Below are 22,049 nucleotides of genomic sequence, written 5' to 3' on the forward strand. Positions count from 1 at the left end.
CAGTCCCAGTTTGGGATCCTGGTCACTCCCAGTTTGGGGTCACGGTCAATCCCAGTTTGGGTCTCAGTCAGTCCCAGTTTGGGTCCCGGTCAGTCCCAGTTTGGGTCCTGGTCAGTCCCAGTTTGGGATCCCGGTCAGTCCCAGTTTGGGGTCTCAGTCAGTCCCAGTTTGGGTCCCTTTCAGTCCCAGTTGGGGCCGTGGAGCGCAGAGCTGTGCTGGGAGGGGCTGTGCCGTGTCTGTGAGCCCGGGCGCAGCTGCGGTGCCGGGATGCTGTTGCCATGACGAGCTCTACCAGCGTTACCCAGGGAAAGGGATCCAGCTGCGGGTGGGAGGCAGGGAGGCTGCCAGCCACGAGGGCACTGGATCCCCTGGCACCACCTGGGCACTGGTGTGGCCGCGAGCAGGGATGCTCAGCTGAACTTCTGATCCTCCAGGCTTACACCCCCAGGGTCTCCTCCCTGCTCCAGCCCCTTCCCCAGCTCTGTGCCCCCCAGATTCCCACACCTGGGGGTGCAGAGCCACGCTCCCGCACCCTCATCCTCCTCCAGCCCCCACACAGCCGTCCTGCCCGGGAAGGGAAGGTGTCACTTCTCCAAAAGAGCGACAGGAGGAGAGGGAACGGCTTCAGGCCGGGTCAGGGCAGGCTCAGGTTGGACATCAGCAGGAATTTCCCCATGGAAAGGGTGCTCAGGCACTGGAACTGCCCAGGGGGTGCTGGGAATGCTGAAGGGGGGACGCTCACCCTCCTCTTCTGCCTGGGGGGTGTCACTGCAGCCCCGTGTGTGGGGATGCCACCACCAAGAGGGTCCCATGGGGCTCCCTGGCCACTGCCAGGGTGGGAATTCCTGGGATACAGAGAAATTCCCTGGATGCAGGAGAATTCCTGGGGTACAGGGGAATTCCTGGGATACAGTGGAATTCCTGGAGTACAGGAGAACTCTTGGGGTACAGGAGAATTCCTGGGTACAGTGGAACTCCTGGAATGCAGGGGAATTCCTGGGATACAGGGGAATTCTTGGGATGCAGTGGAACTCCTGGGATGCAGTGGAATTCCTGGATACAGGAGAACTCTTGGGGTACAGGGGAATTCCTGGGATGCAGTGGAATTCCTGGAATGCAGAGGAATTCCTGGGATACAGGGGAATTCTTGGGATGCAGTGGAACTCCTGGAATGCAGGGGAATTCCTGGGATACAGGGGAATTCTTGGGATGCAGTGGAATTCCTGGATACAGGAGAACTCTTGGGGTACAGGGGAATTCCTGGGATGCAGTGGAACTCCTGGATACAGGAGAACTCTTGGGGTACAGGGGAATTCCTGGGGCACAGGGGAATTCCTGGGATGCAGTGGAACTCTTGGGTTGCAGTGGAACTCCTGGGGTGCAGGGGAACTCCTGGGGTACAGTGGAACTCCTGGGGTGCAGGGGAACTCCTGGGGTGCAGCGTGTTCCCTGGCCCTGCAAGCCCAGCGTGCAGCTCTCAGGCTGGGGAAGCTCACAGCTCTGCTGTGCCTTCCTGTTGTCTGCACTCAGGTCATCAAATCTCCCCGCAGCTCCGAGAACCAGAAAAGCAACTTTTTCCTCTTTTTCTTGGGAATCTGGGAAAATCACAGCAGCAGTCAGTGCTTCCAGCAAACCAGGCTGATCCCGGATCCCTCAGGACACCCGAGGGTGCTGCTGGAGTGGGGCTGGGGGTTCCTGCCGGGAGGAGGTGAAAGCTCTGAGCCCCAGCAGAGTTTTTGGGTTTCCCTGGCACATTCCAGCCCTGCCTGTGTGGGAAGTAAACATCCTGCAGGCAGGCACGGGCAGCTGCCTGCAGCCAGGTCAGCATGGGCGGACAATCACGGCTTCCTCCACACTCATTTGGAGAATAATTTCCACAAACGCAGCCAGGAGCAAATTCTGCTGTGCAGGCAGGGCCCTGGCTTTTTTTTTTTTTTTTTTTTTTTTTTTTTTTGTTGTTGTTGTTTTTTGTTTTCCTTCTATCCCCTTGATTTTTCTCCTTGTCTCCTTCCCTCCTTTGTCTCCTCTGGGTGTTTTTGACCTCCCTCCTGTCTCTTTTTGCAGCGTGTCCCCGTGTGACCCAGCTCCCACCCTGGCACAATGTGCTGCCACGCCCTCACGATGCTTTGGCACCTATTTGGGCACCTGTGACATCCAGCCACACTCACTGCAGTCCTGCCTCTGACTCCCAGCTGAAGGGTGTTCCCTCCCTCCCTCCCTGGTGTGGTGCCAGTGCTGGCCCAGCATCCCCAGCTCCGTGCCCTCTGCCATGGTGGCATGTGCCACTCCAGCTCCCTGGTGCCATCCTCACGGCACCCTCGGCTTGTCTGTGTCCTGTGTCCCACCCAGGGAGTGGCAGCAGTGTGGGGCAAGGGGCCAGTGTGAGCCAGGTGGGGGCAATAATTGGTCCTGATCTAATTAGGGCTGGATTAGGAGCTGTGACAGGGGAGGGCTGTAAGCCACAGATGGCTTTGCCTGGGAGCCAGGAGAGGCTGGCATGGAGTGGAGGGGGTTATAATCCTGCCTGGAATACACTCTGAGCTGGCTGACAGGTTTGGGAACAGCCCAGGGCCTGCTCTGGGTGAGCTGGGTGGTCCCCAGTGCCCCCAGGCCACTGTCCCAACCCAGCCCTCAGGGATGCAGTGCAAAGAGTGGAGGAGCAGCTGGAGCTGCTGCAGGCTCAGACTGTCCCACAGCAGATCCTGGTACCTGTCCTCAGCCCTCCCCCAGCTTAAAAATGTAAATATTAAATAAGGAACCACGTGCCGCTTCTGCATTTTACTGAGGGGAAGGATCAGAAGAGAGTATCTTTTGTCCAAAGGTAAATCTGGCATTTTGTCCTTGATGGAAATGGATTTTATCCGTGGGAGCTCCATGAAGCAGTGGTCTGAGCACCGAGATGACCGTGCAGGGCTCAGATTCACCTCCAGGGCTGAGCACCCCAGCTGCTGGTCCCTTCCTTTATTTCAAGGGTGATTTGGCCGAGCCTTTACCTGGGTCCCTCACCCAGCTCTGTGCTGCTGGCACCCCCAGTGCCCCCTCCTCAGCAGGGACCTGGGGTGGACTCCGTGGTCTCAAAGGTCTTTTCCAACCTGGTTAATTCCGATCCTGTGTCTGGAGCAGGCACGCTCCCACAGGACACAGCCTGAGGCTCTCCCGTGCCTGCCGAAGGACCGGCATCATCCGTCTCCCAGCCCATCCTCCCCTTCCTTCCCAAGGCGTTTTTATGGCTGCAGCCAAAAAGGACAGCAGGCAGGAGCCTTTGGCCCCGCTGCTGATGAGAAACCCACATCCCGTGGCCCTGGAGTTCCCACCCTTCCTCCCCGGCACCCCTGGGACACAGCACAGCTCCTGCTGGAGGGGAAATCCTCCCCTCCCCTCCCCTCCCCCTCGGAGCCAGCCGGGTCCCCGGATCCCTGCTGCAGGGGGGATTTGGGGTGCGGGCTCCTGGAGTGTCCCGTCCTTGTCCCCACATCCCAGCAGAGGTTTTGTTTTTGGACCTCGCTCTGTGCCCCCCAGCCCGGCACGCAGAGTCCCATCCCCGCTGCTTCACCCCGGCCTCTCCCCGAGCCTCCAGAGCTTCCAGAGAAATTCCTTCCCGGCCACTCACTGCCGCCCCTCTGCCTTGACGCCTCCGGGGCTGCCAGGGCTGGGCTTCCTCTTCCTGAGCCTCGCCAGCCCCGCTCCCGACCCTGTGCGAGCCCCAGAGCCGTGGAATCGGCCCTTCCCGGGGTGTGCCAGCCGTGCCCACCGGGAATTCCCACCCGGAATGCCCACCTCTCCTCGCCCTCCCCACCCCGTGCTGCGCTGGTGCCACCACCCCGCAGGGGGGTTCTGAGGAGAGGACTTCCAGCCTCAGAGACCCTGCAGGGGATGGGGTGGGACACTGCTCACTGCCAGGCACTGGGAAGCAGTGGGAAGCAATGGGAGGCACTGGGGGGCACTGGGAAGGGAGTTCAGCCCCACGGAGGTGTGGAGATTCCTGCCAGCATCATCTGTCATCATCCAGCATTCCAGGGGCTGGATCCATCCCATGGTGACAGCCACACCTCCCTCCACATTCCAGGGGCTGGATCCATCCCATGGTGACAGTCACATCTCCCTCCACATTCCAGGGGCTGGATCCATCCCATGGTGACAGTCACATCTCCCTCCACATTCCAGGGGCTGGATCCATCCCATGGTGACAGTCACATCTCCCTCCACATTCCAGGGGCTGGATCCATCCCATGGTGACAGTCACATCTCCCTCCACATTCCAGGGGCTGGTTCCATCCCATGGTGACAGCCACACCTCCCTCCACATTCCAGGGGCTGGATCCATCCCATGGTGACAGTCACATCTCCCTCCACATTCCAGGGGCTGGATCTATCCCATGGTGACAGTCACACCTCCCTCCACATTCCAGGGGCTGGATCCATCCCATGGTGACAGTCACACCTCCCTCCACATTCCAGGGGCTGGATCCATCCCATGGTGACAGCCACATCTCCCTCCACATTCCAGGGGCTGGATCCATCCCATGGTGACAGTCACATCTCCCTCCACATTCCAGGGGCTGGATCCATCCCATGCTGGCACCCCTTTGCTGTAGGTGCCAGCTCTCAGTCCCTGCATCCCCCCTGGCACCCACCAAACTCGGGTTCCCATGGTGGCGCTGCCTCTCATTAATTCCAGGGTGAATGTTTTGCTTTGCCATGCTCCCCTTCACCTGTGGCTCTCCCAGCATTGTGTAAATGATAATTACTGTTAATTAAGCCAGGCATGCCCATCTTCCCGTGGAGATGCTGTGTCACAAACGTGCTGGCAGCAGGGCTGGGTGGGAATTTCCAGTTACCTGTGGATAATGATCCAAAGCCCACCTGGAGCAGCTCCTGATAGACCTCCCTGGAGGGCCAATGGGCTGGAAGAGGGAAATAGGTGGGGAAACAGCAACACCTGCTCTGCTCCGAGTAAGGAAGGAGGGATGGATCTTTAAAAATGCCTCTGGGTGCTCATGGGAAGCTGCCCCTGGTTTGCTGTTGCTCGGGTATGTGGGGCTGTGGGGTTTGGGGCTGCCTGGGGGGAACCCAAGCTGCTGGTGGAGCTCGTTCTGAGCTTGTTGTGCCCTGCTATTTGTGTTGGTGGTGAGCAGCAAACCCTCAGAGGTAGATGGAAATTATCCCCGTTACCTTTCCACCGCTGATGTGCTCAAATGTTCCAGAGGTTCAGCATTTCCCCATCCTGCTGCTGCCTGGTGCAGGGCTGGACACAGGAAGAGCACAGGAAGCCAAACAAGGTCCTTGACCCTCCCGAAACCAAGGAGGGGATTTCACGGGGGAACTGCAGATTGTGAGCTTGGAGCAGCCCTTGGGCAGGGTCCCTGTGCCCTGCTGGGGGGCAGAGCTGCTCTGCAGGGCCCTAGGGGGGTTTGGGGGCTGTCCCCTGCCCGGGTCACACACTGGCTGTGCACGGCCACCGCTGCCTGACCCCGGGGCTGCGCGGAGCAGCAATCCCTGACCGGAGGTGCCACCTTAATCCGGATCACTGGGAAATCTGTCGAGTGCCCACGCAGCCCCGTGGCAGCTCCCTGCCTGGCTGTACCCAGAGCCCATCAGGAACCAGCCAGGACACGGGCACAGCCCCACAAGAGCCTGACCCTGGGCATGTTTTGCACTGAGAGTGGAGCACAAACCCGTGAACTGTTGGCCCAAACCAGCTCTGAGCAAACTGGGGGCAGATTATGGCATTCCTTGGGCAGCTCCCACCCCCTCTCCACGGCTGCTGTATCCCAGCCTGCGAGGCCACTAATGCTACTTAGGTTATTAGGGGATTATTTGGTGTAATGAGCTTTGCCCCGCTCAGCTGGCCCTGTGCTCGGGGCTGTGGGATGTGTAATACTTCCTGCACGGGGCCACGAGGCGGGCAGCTGCTGCCTGGAACACAGGCACACAATGCACCAATGTTCCTGGACAAAATTCCAGCCTGGCCTGGAGGTTAAGCACAAACCAGGGAGCTTTGGGGAGCGCTGAACAGAGCGGGAGGGTGAGGGTGCCCTGAGCCGGGTCCTGACCCGTCCCCACGGGCACAGCCGGCAGTGATGGATCAGATCCAGCTCTGGAGCACGGCTAAAAGCATCTTTCCCTTCCTCAGCTCCTTTTCCTGAGCTTCCCTCCCATCAGACCAAGCAAGGGCTTGGTGATGTGTTGCTATGGACACCAGGAAGTTTTCCCTGGAGACCAGAAGCCCGCACTAAGTGATGCCTGCGTGTTCCGACATAGATTATTATTTTTGTCTCCCCCCCTTTCCTTATTGTGAATGCTTAAGTGTGGATGAATTCCTGGCTTTCCCCCCTGCCTCTGTCCTGCTTTCCTCTCCCAGCTTTGTGGATTTCCATGGCTGTGTCCCAGGGCTTGGCTTCGTTCTGGGCCAGGGTGTGAGCTGTGGGTGCGTGGGAGGAAGGTTCAGCTCTGTAACTCTTGCTCTGCTGGAGACCCCTGCAGAGAAGATCCCTGATTTATTCCAGCCTTGGGAAATCGTCTTGGTCTCCTCAGGCAGCTGCAGAGCTCCTGGGCACCCATTACCACCAGTAACCATCTTCCTGTTCCCAGGGCTGCTGTCTCTTGGGTGGGGGTTCCCTGCTCCCTTCGTTTTATTTGGGACCTCAGAGTGATTTAGGTCTAGACTAATTAGTCTCTGCTGGGCTAGCTCCAGGCCTGACTCCCATTTTGTCGCTCCTCTGCTGGCACTTGGTGTCCTTTAGTGCCTCAGGTACCTCTGAGAGCTCTTGGCTTGCGGGGAAGGGAAGGTCCAGAGCTCCTGGAAGTTCTTGGAAGTCAAGGCTGGAGTCTGAGCTTTGCAGGAGGGCACTGGGAGCTTCCCTCACAGCCCGTTCCCAGCAGCTCCAGGGATGGAGCCATGCTCCAGGAGGTTCAGCCCCTGTGGCTCTGGGCACTTGGCACGGGGAATGGGATTTTACTGTGGCACAGTCTCAATGTCATTTTGACTTCTCTTGCTTGGCTTTTGAAGCTGATAATGGGCTGTTTCTGTTCCCTGTCACTTGATCTGCCCCTCTGTGAGCGAGGAGCCTCTGATGAGTGATCTCCTCTGTCCTGTGCCCCTTCTTCCCTGCTCTGGAGGGACTTCACAGGCTGGCTTTCAATCAGCTGCTTCTCTTGTTCCTGGGAATGCAGTTCAGCACCGGGTCAGAAAAGCTCTGGCCCATTGAAATCCTCCTTTTTGCAGCTTGACTTGCCCAGATTGCGACTCCCTGTCGGAAATCTTACAGCAAATAAACCCTGCAGTGCTTGGCGTGGTGTCAGCCTGGCTGGAGCTCCTGCCCAGCCCCGGCACTCCCGGCTGGGGCAGGGAAAGCAGGAGCTGCTCTGTTGGGAATTGCCTTGAGACAGCAGAAGGATCCGTAGGGAGCAGGAGGGTTTTACCCTGGAGCGTGGGGTGAGGCTGCTGGGCATCACCTGCGTGGTGTTCCCAGAGGGAGTGAGGAGTGGAGGTGAAGCCCAGCACGGTCTGCAGCTGGAGAAATTCGGCTCTTGCCCTGCCCTGCAGCCCCAGCTCCTCCCAGAACCTCCCCGCTCCGGAGGGAGCCGTGGGGCTGGGCTGCTGCTCCTTGCTGAGGAGGTGACAGCCCTACCAGGACCAGGCACTCGATTGCTGTGATGTTTGAAAGCTCCTTGACAAATGTCTCCTTCCTCCAGCTCCTAAGCAAACAAGTGGAAGCTCCAAAAAACCAGCAGTTCCTTCCCGAGCTGCTGCCAGCTCGGAGCTCGCTGAGGGTCAGCAGCTACCAGGGCTGAGCACAGCAGCTGGGGCTGGGCCCTGCAGGGTCCTCCTGCACCTGCTGTGGGGACAGGAGAGCATCCAGGGAGCTCTGGGACGATGCCGTGACCTGGTTGTCCATGCAGGGACAGGGTGCCCTGCACAGAGTTTGGGACTGCAGGCCCGCGAGCCTCTTTTGTGGGGCAGGGAAGTCCCAAATCCAGAGAGGGCTGGGCTCCCATCTCAGAGTCCCTGGGTGCTGTCCCTTGCCCTCAGTGCTGGCCTGGCCATGTCACAGCCAGCGGCCTGAGCTCAGCGCAGTGACACCCGGCCGTGTCCCAGATCCTAACGGACCCTTCCCCTCTGTCCTTTTGCTCTCCCTCCTTTCTGCCAGCAGTTCCCTACCAGCAGAACCCCTACACCCCTGGGAGCAGCTCCTCTGCCATCCAGTGCTACCGCTGCGGGGACACCTGCAAGGGCGAGGTCGTGCGTGTGCAGAGCAACCACTTCCACATCCGCTGCTTCACCTGCCAAGGTAGGATAAGGGTCCCCAAAAAGCTCCTGGCCAGGATGTCCCACGGCCCTGGGGACAGACCCACCTGGCCCACTGAGGTGTGGTCACACAGCTGGGGTGGCAGCTGCAGGGGGGATGTGGTGTGGCACAGGGCAGGCAGAGCCCCTGAGGGATGCCCGAGCCAGTGACACCACTGCGTGTCCAGTGTCACTCCCCTGGGGCAGCCTGCAGGTCCCAAACGTGCCCATCTGTGTCTGGGGGGGGTCACCGTGTCCTTCAGCTGCTCCTAAAGCAGGGGGAGGAGGCACTGCCAGCCTGGCTGAGAGGCAGCGAGGTGGGGAGATGCCCAGAGCAGCTCCTGACAGAGCTGGGCCTGGCTGGCACATCCCTGTGGCATCCCTGCCACCTGCCCATGGCATGCAGCTGGGACTTGGTGCCCCCCAGGGCTGGCAGGAGTGGAGCAGAGAGGTTCTTTGGATCCTCCTGGAGCAGCAGGGGGAGAGCTGCAGGGCTGTAAAGCTCGTGGTGCAGAGCTGCTGCTGCTGCTGAAGGGCTCCTCAGCTCCTTTATGGGAGCAGCTGCTTGCCACCAGCCTCTGCAGGCTGTAAAATTCCCATTCCAGGGCTTTTTAAAGGCCTCTGCTCGTCCAAGCTCCCTGTGCTGAGCATAATCCCCATCCCCCTGGCCACACTTTGCTCCTTGCCAGGGAGCAGAGGGTTTGGCTGCAGGTGGCACTCCCTGGGCTGTCCCCACTCTGCTGCAGCCCTGTGCCCTGTGGGGTGGGCAGCCCCGGATTTTTGGGAAGGGGGATCTGTCCCGGGATGCCCCCAGGGCTGACTTGCACCTGCAGGGCCCCGTGCTGGGCATGCTTCCCTTTCTCAGCTCGGCCTGGAGGATCCAGCAGGAGCTGAGCATCCAGACAAAGAGCTCAGACAGCTTCAGAGGGAGCAGGAGCCAGCAGGGAGAGCCTGGCAGAGCTCACTGCCCGACTTCCAAGTGAAAGGGAATAAATAATGAGAGGAAATCCTCCTGTCTCACCTTCCCTCGCAGCTCTCACCTCCTGCCACCTCTGGCTGGCTCCAGCCCCGCTGCCTATCCCTGGTGTGTCCCCAGGAGCTGGCACAGGAGCGAAGCCGTGGGATGTGCTGTTCCCACAGCAAACCGGGCACGGAGCAGCCTCATTTCATCTTGCATTGGCTGCCCGATGCTGTCCCCGAGCTGCTGGCCTGTCCCTCGTTGCTGACAGGGTGTTTGGGAGACCCAAATTCCCCTGCTGGGTACCCCAGCTCCAGGGATGCTGCACAGGACAGGAGCTGCATCCCTGCAGCAGCGGGCCCAGCTGTCCCCTGCCACCCGGGGCTGCCCCACAGCTGCAGGGACAGGACAGAAGGACAAAGAGAGACCAAGGTGGGCTGTGCCAGCGGGTGCTCTGTCGCCCTGTGGTCCGCTCCTCACCCTGTCACCTTGCAGGACAGCGGATGGGCATCGTGCCCAGGCCCCGGGAGCACCCTGTGCCACTCCACTGCCAGGCTCTGCTGCTCTCCGGGCCCCTCTGGCTGCAGAGGCCGTAGGAGGGAGATGATGCTGAGGGTTAGCCATGTCTGCTTGGATTACTGTGACGGGCTGTGCGCCACCCACACTTCCCACAGCAGGGCTGGGCTGGACACCTATGCAGAAACAAGCAGGGAGAGCTCCGAGCGCAGCGTTCCCGGGAGCTGCTCCCGTCAGGGCACAGCTCCGTGTCCGGGGAGGGCACATGGCTCATCGCAGAGGTGGCAGCCGTGCCCCAGGGCAGGGACAGCACCCCTGCCCAGCTGTCCCTAGGGCACTCCCAGCCCTGTCCTCATCTTCCTCACACCCGAGAGTGCCACACGGAGGGGCTGAGCCGCAGCCGGGCGCAGCAGGGCCGTGCCAAGCCGTTTGCGCGTGGTGCGGGAGCGCTGCAGTGCAGGCTGTGGGATTCCCTGCGGGAGCGGCCCCATCCCACAGCCCAACACTGACATCTTGCGGGAAGCCCCAGAGCTGGGCTGGGAAGGGAAACCCTCGGAGATACCTGCGGGAGGCTGGAGAGGCGGCGGAGGTGGCTCAGGGGTCCCGGACCTGCCGCGATGGCTGCGTGTCCTTTCCCCGCAGTGTGCGGCTGCGACCTGGCCCAGTCGGGTTTCTTCTTCAAGAACCAGGAGTACATCTGCACCCACGACTACCAGCAGCTCTACGGGACCCGCTGTGACAGCTGCGGGGACTTCATCACCGGCGAGGTCATCTCTGCCCTGGGCAGGACCTACCACCCCAAGTGCTTTGTCTGCAGCACCTGCAGGTGAGTGGCACTTGTCACCAGGGGTGGTGGCCCCCTGGAGAAGGCCTTGCCGGAGCTCCCGGGGGCACTGCTGACCCCTTCCGCCTGTCCCTGGCCGCAGGAAGCCGTTCCCCATCGGAGACAAGGTCACGTTCAGCGGGAAGGACTGCGTCTGCCAAAACTGCTCCCACTCCCTCCTCAGCACCAAGCCCATCAAGATCCACGGGCCCAGCCGTAAGTTGGCCACTGTGCTGTGGTGGGTACACAGAGAGGGGCCACGTGTCCCTGGAGGGGGTGACAGGACAGGCTGTGGGGTCACCGTGCAGCCCTGCAGAGCCCTGGGTGTCACCGAGGCTTGGGAGGAAGGACGGGGCTGTCCTGCAGCTCCACCCAGGATTGCAGCTGGTTTTGGAAACTCCCCTGGCCTGTTGGTGACCTGGGCAGGTGCCACCACCCTGGCAGGCGCTGTCTGAGCTCATGAGGAGGTCCTGGAGCTGGGTTTGCTCCGAGTCAGTTGCCTTGTGCCCAAGTGGCTGCCCTGGGAATGCTCCTGGGACTTTCACAGCACTGGTGTCCCTTGCTGGGTCTGCAAGCACTGAAAGGTTTTTTCTGCTCATCCCCTTGCCCTGGTGAACCCCAGGGAACCCCTAAAAGTCAGTTGGAGCGATGGACAAGCTCTTTAGGGTGGGTTTGGCCTTGCTTTTGACCCCACGTTGGGAGGACATTCCCTTCCTGCCATGGAGGTGAGTGCCTGACACAGAGTCCTGCAGCCAGGGCCAGAGCCAGGACTGGGTGTTACCCGTGGTCCTTGTCACCCAGTCACCATGGTGGGGGTGGGGTTGGTGCTGATGCACCCCCTGTGAGCCCCCCAAGCTGCCTCCCTCCCCCCAGCCCTCCATGGAGGGGATGTGGCAGGGTTGGACTGAGCCAAAGGACAGGAATTGCCCCATTTCCCCCTGCGGGCTCCTGGAGCTGCCCAGGGCCAGGCTCTGCCTCCCTCTCACCTTCCTCTCCCTCCCCATCCCCTTCCCAGCGCTCCTCGGCCCTGCAGCAGGGTTACCTGAGGACACCATGCCTTATTCATGGCAGCTGCAGGCACACGGAGCCTGTCCCTCCCCGCCCCGGTGGCCCTGGCAGTGCCACCAGCCGGGTGCCAGGGGAGCTGTGCGGGCTGCTGGCACATTCCATAGGGAAGACATCCCTAGGAGCAGGATGGCGAGCCTCTCCCTGCAGCCCCAGCCCTGCAAACAACCCCAAACCAGCAGAGCTCGAACCAGGGAACAGATCCTGTGTTTTTCCAGGGGTCAGAAATCTTCCAGGCAGGGATTTGGCACGGAGCAGCCTGGGATGGGCTGGCTGCTCCTGCTTCCCCCGTGGCAGGGACGGGGTTAAAGAAAACCCCCTCCAGGCAGACCTGCTGCCCGGGGGAGGAGAGGACAAGGGGGAGTCAAGGTCAGGGGTCCGAGGCCCATGTGCTTCCTGCTGGCAGCCTTTGGAGCCAGGGGAGGAAGGGAGGCCGGAGAACGGCGCAGCGGGGCCGGACGCGGCTGCCGGACAGCACAGCCCTTCCTCTGCCGGACACTTCCCACCCTTGGGCACCTGCCAGGCCAGCGGGGCCCTCCCACAGCTCATCACAGAACGAACCAGGCTGGAAAAGAGCTTTGAGGTCATCGAGTCCAACCTATGACCCCCCAGCTCCTCATCAGCTAAACCCTGGCACTGGGTGCCACGTCCAGGCTTTTTTAAACCCAGCCAGGGACGGTGACTCCAGCCCCTCCCTGGGCACACCATTCCACTGCCCAGTCACTCTTTCAGATAAGAATTTTTTTCCTGATGTCCAGCTGGCCTGGCTCAGACTCGTCACCCCGAGGGAAGCCCAGCTCAGGGCTGTGGCTGGGTGCCAGCGGTACCTCAGAGGTCCCAGCTTTCCTGTGCTGGGGACAAGCAGAGGTGACAGATTTCCATAATGAAATGATCGCCACGAAGCTGCCTCAGGAACAGGGTGTTTGTAACAGCGTCATCCCTGGATCATCCTCCGGGGCAGGGCTTTCCCCTGGGTGTGAGGGGAGTGCCCGGGCTGTCACCCAGCCGGGGTGGCCCAGCAGCTGTGGGTGTCCCTGCTGTGCCCACATCCCCTCCTGTCCCCCCAGACTGCGCCGGCTGCAAGGAGGAGATCAAGCAGGGCCAGTCCCTGCTGGCCCTGGAGAAGCAGTGGCACGTCAGCTGCTTCAAGTGCCAAACGTGTGGGATCATCCTCACCGGCGAGTACATCAGCAAGTGAGTGCCACCGTGCTGCGACATTCCGGGCTGGCCGCGGGGCTGGGGGCGCGGCGAGGGGCTCGGCTGGCACTCACCCTTCTGTGCCCCTCCCAAGGGATGGCATCCCGTACTGTGAGTCCGACTACCACGCCCAGTTCGGCATCAAGTGCGAGACCTGTGACCGCTACATCAGTGGCCGCGTCCTGGAGGTGAGTGCCGGGGCTGCAGTTGCCCCACGCCGGCTCTGTGCCAGGGACATGCCCTGGGGAGGCATGGCAGGGTGGCACCCTCCATCCCTGGGGGCCGTGGCTCGTCCTGCAGCAGCTCTGTCACAGCCTGAGCACCTCCTGGGGAGGGTGGGAGAGGGGGAAGCCACACCAGCCCTTGGACACTGGAGCTTGGGACACGACCGGAGTCACGGTGGCCTGGGCTGCCGGGACCTGTCTGGGGGGGTGGGGGATCAGCCCCGAGCAGCTGCTGCCATGCCGGGCTCTGGGCATCCCCAGTCCTCCCCTGAGCACATCCCTGTGCCGCCAGCCTGCCTGTTGCCTTGGAAACGCATCCCACACTGCTGCCCACTGCCGAGCCCGCCTTCGGGGCTGCAGCACCCTCCCGTGGGCAGCGATCCCGTGGCACAGCCCCTGGCAGGGCTGAAAGCGGAGCAGGGGGTCCCCTTCACCGGGAGAGGCTTTGCTGGGCAGCAGGAGCTGCTCTGGCAGAGCCAGGGAGGGATGGAGGAATTCCCCAGGGATGTCACCATGGCATGGGGGGATGCAGGGATTCCCCAGGGATGTCACCATGGCACGGGGGATGCAGGGATTCCCAGGGATGCCCCATGGCACAGGAGGGTGCAGGGATTCCCAGGGATGCCACCATGGCACAGGAAGGTGCAGGGATTCCCAGGGATGCCACCATGGCACAGGGGATGCAGGGATTCCCCAGGGATGCCACCATGGCACAAGGGGAGGCAGGGATTCCCAGGGATGCCATCATGGCACGGGGGATGCAGGGATTCCCAGGGATGCCATCGTGGCTGCAGGTGCCTGTGGCTTTGTTTTGGGCAGTCGTGGGGCTGCACAGCTGGTGAGGGGAGTGAGGGATGGTGTTGGTGAAGGACAGAGAGGTCCATCAGGGCTGGTCCTTCCCATCTCCTGGGAGCGATGTCTCCTCGCATGTTTTCTGTTCTGTCCCAGTGCTGGCAAGGGAAAAAAAAAAAAAAACAACCCAGAAAATCCAGTCTGAGGGTAATTTAAGGGCTCAGGAGGCACAGAGAAGGAAGCCCGGTGTGATTTTTAGACCCTGTGATGGCACAGGGAGGCCGCAGTGCTGGAGTTGTGCTGTCACTCCTGAGACCTCCTTTGCACGGGGCTGAGCAGGAGGGAAGGGCTCCCACAGCTCTGCCAGCCCGGGCGTCGCAGCGACAGGAAGCTGCACCCCAAAACCAGAGGTGCCATGGCTCTGCAGGTGCTGTGGGCTGGGGTGGCCGTGGCTCTGTGAGTCTCCAGCCTGCTGAGAGGTGTCCCCCCAAGAAGGGATCCCCCTCCCTGTTCCTGCCAGCCAGGCTGGGAGCTCCAGCCTGCCCAAGGAACCTCTCCTGAGGCTGGAACAAATTGCTAGGAGCCTCCCAGCACCTCGGCCCAGCCTGGGGGGCTGCGTGTGCCTGGGAAAGCTTTCTGCTGACTCCAGGCTGGGGCAGCAGAGCCAGCCCTGCTGGGAGCGTGAGCTCAGCACTGCAGCAGCTGCCCAGCACGAGCTCACGGCTCAGCAAACCTGAACGGAGCAGGACAAAGCCCTGCTGCTGCTCCTCCCCTGGGCACTGCCAGCCCCCAGGAGCCCTCTGCCAGGGTGGAGCACCCTCGGGCACCCAGGGGTGTCAGCAGGGTGGTGTCACCACCTGGGAGCAGGGGGAGAGGAGCCAGAGGGGGCCTGGGATTCCTGACATCAAATCATGGAACGGGTGGGGTTGGAAGGGACCTTAAAGATCATCTCATTCCAACCCCCCTGGCCACCTTCCACTGTCCCAGGCTGCTCCAAGCCCCATCCAGCCTGGCCTTGGACTCCTCCAGGGATGGAAACCTGGGCTCCTCACGGTCCCTGGGGTGTGGCTGCTCCCAGGTTGAACCATCTGTGAATGCGGGGGCTTTAATTGTCCTCTCTGTCAGAGTGTGAAATGGAAAGGGTGCCTTTAAAGAACTTTAGGCATTAAGGGGCCTCCTGGTGCTATCCTGGCAGCCTTCAGGCTGTTCCCAACTGCTCCAGGCTGCCCAGCCTGACGAATGAGTCTGGGATGATTAATGAGTCTTTAAGGGACCCAAGTGCTAATGAGCAGGTCCCTTCCCTGCTCCACCAGCCTTGCTCCAGCTGCAACAATAACCAGAATAATGGGAACAAGGTTTGTGCATGGTTTGGAGGAGTTCTGGGTGCTGAGGTTTGGGTGGCTTCTGGAGAAGGTATGTGATGAAATGAAGGTTGGGAATGGGCTGGGACATTCCTGGGGGAGCAGCCAGCCTCCCTCCACATGCAATGCTTTGGGTTGGCACAGGGCTGGCCCCTCCCTGCACTGTAAGGAGAGGAAGAGAGGTCCAAACTCTCCAAACTCACCCTCCTGCCTGTCCTAAAACCTTCCACTCAGTTTTGGCATAAACTGGAGGGACCAACTGCCATCTGCACCCCAAGGACACTGAATTCCAGGTTGATTTTATGGAGAAAATTTCCCTTGCAGCAAATTTCCCTGTTGATCCTCCTGTTTCCATCCCCCTCTATCATAACCCTCTTCTTTATAGGCAAAACCCTCATCTTCCCTCCGCCACCTTCAATTATTCTCCCTCTTCTCCTGGTTTATTATGGGAGTTAAAAGTTTTTTTAGGGTTGAGCTGTACCAGCCCAGGTTCCTCCTGCCCTGAGCTGGCTCCCAGCCCATAACTGAAATGCTGACAGACACTTGGAGGGGGAGCAGGCTCCCAGTTCCAGCTGTTAGCCCTGTCAGGAGAGCCGAAGGAGCAGCCCAGCTTCCTGTCAGCTGGGGAAGAGCCTGTGCCCAGCACTGAAATGGGAGCAGAGGAGGGAAGATCCTTTAGGGACAGGAGCTGGCAGTGATGGCATGGGGGTCTTTGGAGTCCTTCTCCCTTTGCTGCTTCCCTGCTGTGACACCTGGGGCCAAATTTGCTGGTTTTCTTCAAATGTGTGGAGGAAGAGCTGGCGCAAAGCCTGGCTGCAGAGGGTCTTGGCCATTCCCGGAGTGCCAGCTTTGCAGGGACACTGTCCCTGGTGGTCTGGGACCCCCTGGCTCTGCTTGAAGGTTTTGAGGAGAGCAGAAGGTTCCTGGTCTGACTCGCAGCCCAGCAGGTTGCAAACGGGGATGAAGCATTCTCTGGTTTTCTCCATGGGATGTGGAGGCCTCCAAGGCCACCCCAGACAGTTTGTTCACCTCGTCACTGTTGGCAGCAGCAGCGAGGGCTGGCAGGGTCACTGAGGGGCAGGTCACCGTGTCCTGCCTCGCTCAGGGGCTCCTCTCTGCTCGCCCGTGCAGGCAGGAGGGAAGCACTACCACCCCACCTGTGCCAGATGTGTGCGCTGCCACCAGATGTTCACAGAGGGAGAGGAGATGTACCTGACAGGTAGGGCTGTGGCCAGCATGGCTGGGGGGCTTTGGGGTTCGGGTCCTCACGGTGCTCGGAAGGGTCTCTTTGAGCAGCAGTGCCAGGGATCTCCCTCTCCACTGCTCTCCAGCTGCTGTGCCAAAATCATCGCTCTCCATGAACCCTGCCCTGGCCCTGAGCTGGGAACTTTTCATCTCCCACACACCTGGGCAAAGCCCAACCTCTGCTCCCTCCAGCCCAAAGGATGGAGGGGTTGTGCTGCCCCAAGCTCGGTGTCACCCCGGTTTAACCAGCAGCAACTGACTGGGCCACCCCAAATCCACCCGAGTTTGGTGTCCCAGCTGAGGTCTGGCCCCTGCCCTGTTCCATTCCTTATCACAGACACTCAGTCCCCATTGCCCTGCACGCTCCCGTGGCACTGCTGGAGGTGGCAGGGACATGGCAGGGGACCTGGCTGACCCTGACAGGGGGTGACAGTGTGTGGGGCTGAACTGTCCCTTTTTGCTGCCTTGCAGGCTCTGAAGTGTGGCACCCCATCTGCAAGCAGGCAGCCAGAGCAGAGAAGAAGCTGAAGGTAGGCAGCGGGGTGAGGTGGCACACCCCAGGTGCCACTGTCCTCGAGTCCCTGCTGGAACTGAACTGTTTTGGCAGTGCCCAAACCTGGAGTGGCTTCCTGAGGCTGCTCAGAGGATGATGGGTGGCCGTGGCTGAGGCTGTGACAGTGAAATTCAGCCCCAAACCAACAATCTGCCTGCTCAGGGGCCCCTCCTTGCCCTGCTCTCACCTGCCCTCCCCCTTTGTGCCTCCACAGCACAGAAGGACGTCAGAAACCTCCATCTCCCCCCCTGGCTCCAGCATCGGCTCCCCAAACCGTGTCATCTGCGTAAGTCCAGCCTGCCCCTCCCCCAGGGATGGAGCAGCAGCTGCCAGAGCTGCTCTTCAGTGGGACAAGCCCGGAATTTGGGGACAGCACTCACAAGTCCCCTTGTCCCAGCAGCATGCTGTGCCACCGGTGCCATGGCACAGCCCAGGAGCACTCAGGGGGCACAGTCCTGCCCTCCCAGCTCCTCTGCCCTCCCACTGCTGCCTCTCAGGCCTCTCCTCTTACCTGTCCCTGCTGCTGTGGTGACAATGGGCTCTGTCTGCCCTGTACTGGCTCCACACCGTGCGCTCCAGCCTCCCTTCCCTTCTCTCCTCCTCTTCCTTTCCATCTCTCTGTCTCCGTCTCTCCCTCTCCCTAGGCTAAAGTGGATAATGAGATCCTTAATTACAAAGACCTGGCAGCTCTTCCCAAGATTAAAGCCATCTATGAAGTGCAGCGTCCTGACCTCATTTCCTACGAGCCCTATCACAGATACACGTCGGATGAGACGCTGGAGAGATATAGCTATGGGGAGGTACTGAGGCTGCAGAAACCCTGCTGGCATGTGCAGGAACGGGCCCCAGTCTGGGGAGAGCTGTGGGGGACTTCTTGGTGCCAGTGGGAACAGTGCAGGGGGGCAGGAGTGGGGCAGGGGCTCTCCCAGAGGCTCGGGGAGGGTCTGTGATGGAGGTAAAGGTGACGCTGCTGTAGAGTCAGAGAGATCCCAGTGACCTCGGGGCATGTGCAGGGACAGACAGGGCTGTGTGAGTGGAGAGATGGGCAGGGGACCCACCCCTCACAGCCCTGAGCCTGGCCCCTGGCAGACAATCCAGAACAGCACCTCTGGAGCAGGGCTGCCCTGTTGGGTGCTGGCCCTGCAGCCAGGGCAGGGGCTGGGGCAGTGCATTTCTGCAGGGCTGTGAGGAGGGCATGCTCAGGCACAGGACTGTCCTGCCTGCCCCACTGAGGCTGCTGGGTGAGCTCATGGAAGGAGAGGGTCTGAGGGGCACCTGAAGCGGTGCTGGAAGAGGATTTGGCAGCAGCAACTCTCACATCCCCGTCCCAAGGTCCTGTCACAAGCCTGGTGTCCTGCAGCCCACCCAAGATGGTGCAGGCAGCGTGGCCATGGCCCTCTGTGCCTCCCCCTCTCCACAGATGTCTCTGAGAGGTGACAGCTGCTGATTCCTCCTGCCAGTTCCTCTCCTGGCCGGGGCTCCCTGCCCAGTCCTGCCCCAGTTCAGTCTGGCTGTACCCCCAGTGTAACACGGGGAAACACGCTGCTGTGGGACCCCAGTCTGTCTCTGCTCCTCTTAACCGTGTGCTGTCTCTCCCTCTCTCTCTCTTTTTTCCTCCTCACTTTGCCTCCTGCTGCCTCCAGTCCCTGGGGACCCTCTCCCCATACTCACAGGTAATGCCCCAGTGGGCACTGGGGGTCTGTCACCTGCTGCTGCCTCAGGATGTCCCTCTGCCCAGAGCCTCTGCTGCTCGTCCCCCGAGGCTGGTGGCTGCCCCAGGGTGTGGGGAGATGGGGAGGGGGACTGTCGTGTCCTTCAGGCCCCAAAGAGAGCAGGGTGAAAGCCCTCCCTGGCAGAATGGCCCCAGGGTGCAGCTTCTGCCCCGTGGAGGGAGCCACCTGTAACTGGGAACAAGGGAAGGGGACAATCTCCAGGAACAAAACCTCTGGCTGGACACTGTCACCTGGTCCCAAACGCTGGGCTTTGCTGCCTGTGCCTTGGCAGGGGGGAGGCAGGGCAGGCTGGGGACCCCTCCAGCCTCAGAGGACACAGTGTCACACACAGAGCACCCCCTGGGCTGCCCCAGGCAGGGACCCCCACCCGTGGGACACCTCCAGCCAGCTCTAACCCCACTCTCCACACCTTCCCCACCCCAGGACATCTACGAGAGCTTTGACACGCGGCAGAGGCGAGCCTCCAGCCCTGGCTACATCGACTCCCCCACCTACAGCCGCCAGGGCATGTCCCCCACCATCCCCAGGTCCCCCCACCATTTCTACCGCTCAGGTGAGGATTTGGGCTGCAAACCCAACCACCAGGTGGAGAGAGGATGGCAAAAATATCTCTGGGATTTCTGTGGTTTCTCATCTGGCGAGCAGCAGGAGGCCTGGGGTGGCCCGCGGTGGGAGCAGTGCCCCGCTCTGCACATCCTCTGGCTCTCCAGACTCTTGCGAGCAGCAAGGAGAGGCCAAGGGGAATTTGGGGCTCAGGCAGGATGGGGTGGGAGGCAGGTGAGCTCCAGCTCTGGTGAAGACACCTCAGCTGCGTTGGTGGCTCTGGCAGGGGTGTGCAGGGCAGTGCTTGTGCCCAGGGAGCTCCTTGCACACGCGCATGCACGCACACCCCGGAGCACGGCGGGGAGCAGAGCGTGTCTTGGCTCCTCTGGAGCTGCGGAGGAAGGACTGGAACACTCTGAAGTCACTGAGAGCCCCGCTGCACCGCCAAGGGCTCATCGCTGCCTCTGCAGCACGCTCGGCTTGCCTGGCAGCGCTGGGGCAGCGGCCAGCCCCGCACCGCGCTCTCCTCCGCACCCGGAGATGCGGGAAATCTCCCCCCGCTCCGTCACTGCCACCGCTGCACCGCAGCCCGGAGCACGTCCCCGTCACCCCCCTCTCACACGGGTGGCCCCCGCTGCTCTAACACCGCTGCATTTAACGCCCATTTTCTTCTGCCTCTTGTTCTCTCTCTCGGTCACTCACGGCTGCTTCTGCTCGGCCCCGCGTAGGCACCGAGAGCGGGCGCAGCTCCCCCTACTATAGCCAGTTAGATGTGAGGTCCTCCACTCCAACCTCATACCAAGCTCCCAAGCATTTCCACATCCCAGGTAGGCTCCGGAGCGCCCCGCTGCCCGGGGAGCGCCGTGTCCGTGGCATGCCCGCATGTGCCGTGCCCGCTGTGTCGCATGCGTAGCTCTGCCGCCTGCCTAGAGCCAGCTGGCAGCAGGATCTACCCCTGGTAGAGGCCATCCATAAACAGGACCTGCGGCTTGAACCCTCCTCCTTCTCCCTCCCGTCACCACCCGGAGGTCCCAGAGCCGCCCGGAGTCTGCTTGGTCCTTGCAACATCCCTCTTCCTCCTCCTCCCCGCCCTCCCTGCACTCCCCACACGAGGATGAGTGCCCCGGTGAGAGCCTGCCCCCTGCCCTGCCTTCCCCCCAGGATCACCAGCCGGAGCGCGTCTGCCAGAGGCGTTTCCACACCCATCCGCTACAGATGACTATTTTATACTCCCCCTAGGGCCCGCCGCTCCCTCCCCCCAGACTCTTCTGGGCTTGCCAGATGCCTGCTCCCCTTCTGCAGGGATTGCAGGGGGCCACCAGGTAAGGGCCACCACCCGCTCCCGGCCACGCAGAGCCCACGGGGACGGGGACGGAGCGGGCAGGAAGGGAGAGTGGGTTGGGAAGCAGGCAGAGCTGCCCATCACCCCTCAGCGGGGGCAGAACCCCGCACCAGCTGTTGTCAGACCCCAACTCAGCTGTTGGCATCTCCCCATGCCCCAAAAGCGTGGCACCCTCCCCAAGGCACCGCTGATGCCCTGAGGACACCCAGAGGCTCCCCCAGCTCCGCTCCCATCCCTGCCCTGCCCATCCCTGCCCTCCCTCTGCCGCTCGGTGGTTTATGGATGGCCCCTTCCCTGCTCCAGCTCGCTTTCCCTCCCGACTCGCTCTTTTCTCTCTCTGCTGCGGAAAGAGGCTTTGGCTGATGTTGGCTCGCCCCAGGTAGCTCGCAGGCGGTTCTTGCCGGTGCTGGCACCCCGAGAACGCGCCGCGGGTGCCCGGCTGGCAGGCTGTGCCCGCCGCCGCGGTGCATGTGCTGTCGCTGGGCGCTCCCTGCATGTCCTGCCACGCCGGGACCGTGCTCCCCTGCCCTCCCGGGGCACTCGGGGGCGCGGAGGCGGCTGTGTGATGGAAGCGTGGCGTGGGGGTGGCGGCTCCTGCAGGACCCGTGTCCTGTGCGCTCTCAGCACGCCCGCACTCACCTCCCTCTTTCCCTTGTTTCTTCCCTTTCTCTCTCTCTTCTCCCACCAGCTGCTGGCGAAAGTAACATCTACAGGAAGCCGCCCATCTACAAGCGGCACGGTAGGTCTGGCTGCCGTGTCCCTGTCCCCATGTCACCCCGGGGAGGGGACCGGCGTGCTCAGGGACTGGGTGGGAGATGGGGCAGGCATCAGGGTTTGGGTGCTGGGCTTTGCTGGGCTTTGCTCTGGGCAGCAGAGAGGGGGACAGGTGGGGGACAGGTGTGACTTTGGACCACGTCCCTGTTGTGAGGGATGGAAGCAAAGGTTGGCACCAGGGATGGCTGTGGGAGAGGGAGCAGGGCTTTGGTGGGATAAGGGAGTCAGAGCAGCCTCAGAAACGGGGTGAAAAAAGCAATTTGCAGTTTCGCATGCAGCCCTGGAGGAAAAATCACAGCCTATCCTGGGTGGCTGTTCCAGCATGAAACAGGCCTGGGGGTGCTGGAGGTTGGGGAGGGTGTTTGGGTGGCCCTCAGTGCTTGGTGGCTCTCGGTGGGGCTGGCTTGCTCTGTCCCTGCTTGCTCCTGCTCCCGGAGGGACAGCAGCTCTCCCTGAGCAGTAACTGTGTCTCCTCTCTCTCCCCCGCTCTCCCCTCCCTCCTGCCCAATTCCCACCGCCCGCTGCTGCCTGCTCCTGCTGCTGTAAGTACCTGCTGGGTCCCCTGTGCCTGCCGGAGGTGTGGGATGGCTCTGCCACCTCCTGTCCCTGGTGCTCCTTCCCGTCACTCTCCTGGCC

The 22,049-nt window shown here is 61.6% G+C and overlaps 1 protein-coding gene across 1 annotated transcript in view; it reads left to right on the forward strand.

Annotated features, from left to right (window-relative positions):
- The window catches only part of ABLIM3 (actin binding LIM protein family member 3), a 47,847-nt gene that overhangs the window by 21,511 nt on the left and 4,287 nt on the right, over positions 1-22,049 (forward strand). The window contains exons 2-14 of the mRNA XM_068206245.1: positions 8,151-8,291; positions 10,404-10,587; positions 10,688-10,800; positions 12,717-12,843; positions 12,941-13,034; positions 16,355-16,442; positions 16,940-16,998; positions 17,236-17,307; positions 17,666-17,821; positions 18,665-18,694; positions 19,178-19,307; positions 20,026-20,124; positions 21,328-21,378. Coding sequence (XP_068062346.1) covers positions 8,151-8,291; positions 10,404-10,587; positions 10,688-10,800; positions 12,717-12,843; positions 12,941-13,034; positions 16,355-16,442; positions 16,940-16,998; positions 17,236-17,307; positions 17,666-17,821; positions 18,665-18,694; positions 19,178-19,307; positions 20,026-20,124; positions 21,328-21,378 — 1,344 coding nt within the window. The remainder of the gene's footprint in view (positions 1-8,150; positions 8,292-10,403; positions 10,588-10,687; positions 10,801-12,716; positions 12,844-12,940; positions 13,035-16,354; positions 16,443-16,939; positions 16,999-17,235; positions 17,308-17,665; positions 17,822-18,664; positions 18,695-19,177; positions 19,308-20,025; positions 20,125-21,327; positions 21,379-22,049) is intronic.

Source organism: Anomalospiza imberbis, chromosome 15, assembly GCF_031753505.1.
Source record: "Anomalospiza imberbis isolate Cuckoo-Finch-1a 21T00152 chromosome 15, ASM3175350v1, whole genome shotgun sequence".
Lineage (NCBI taxonomy): Eukaryota > Metazoa > Chordata > Aves > Passeriformes > Viduidae > Anomalospiza > Anomalospiza imberbis.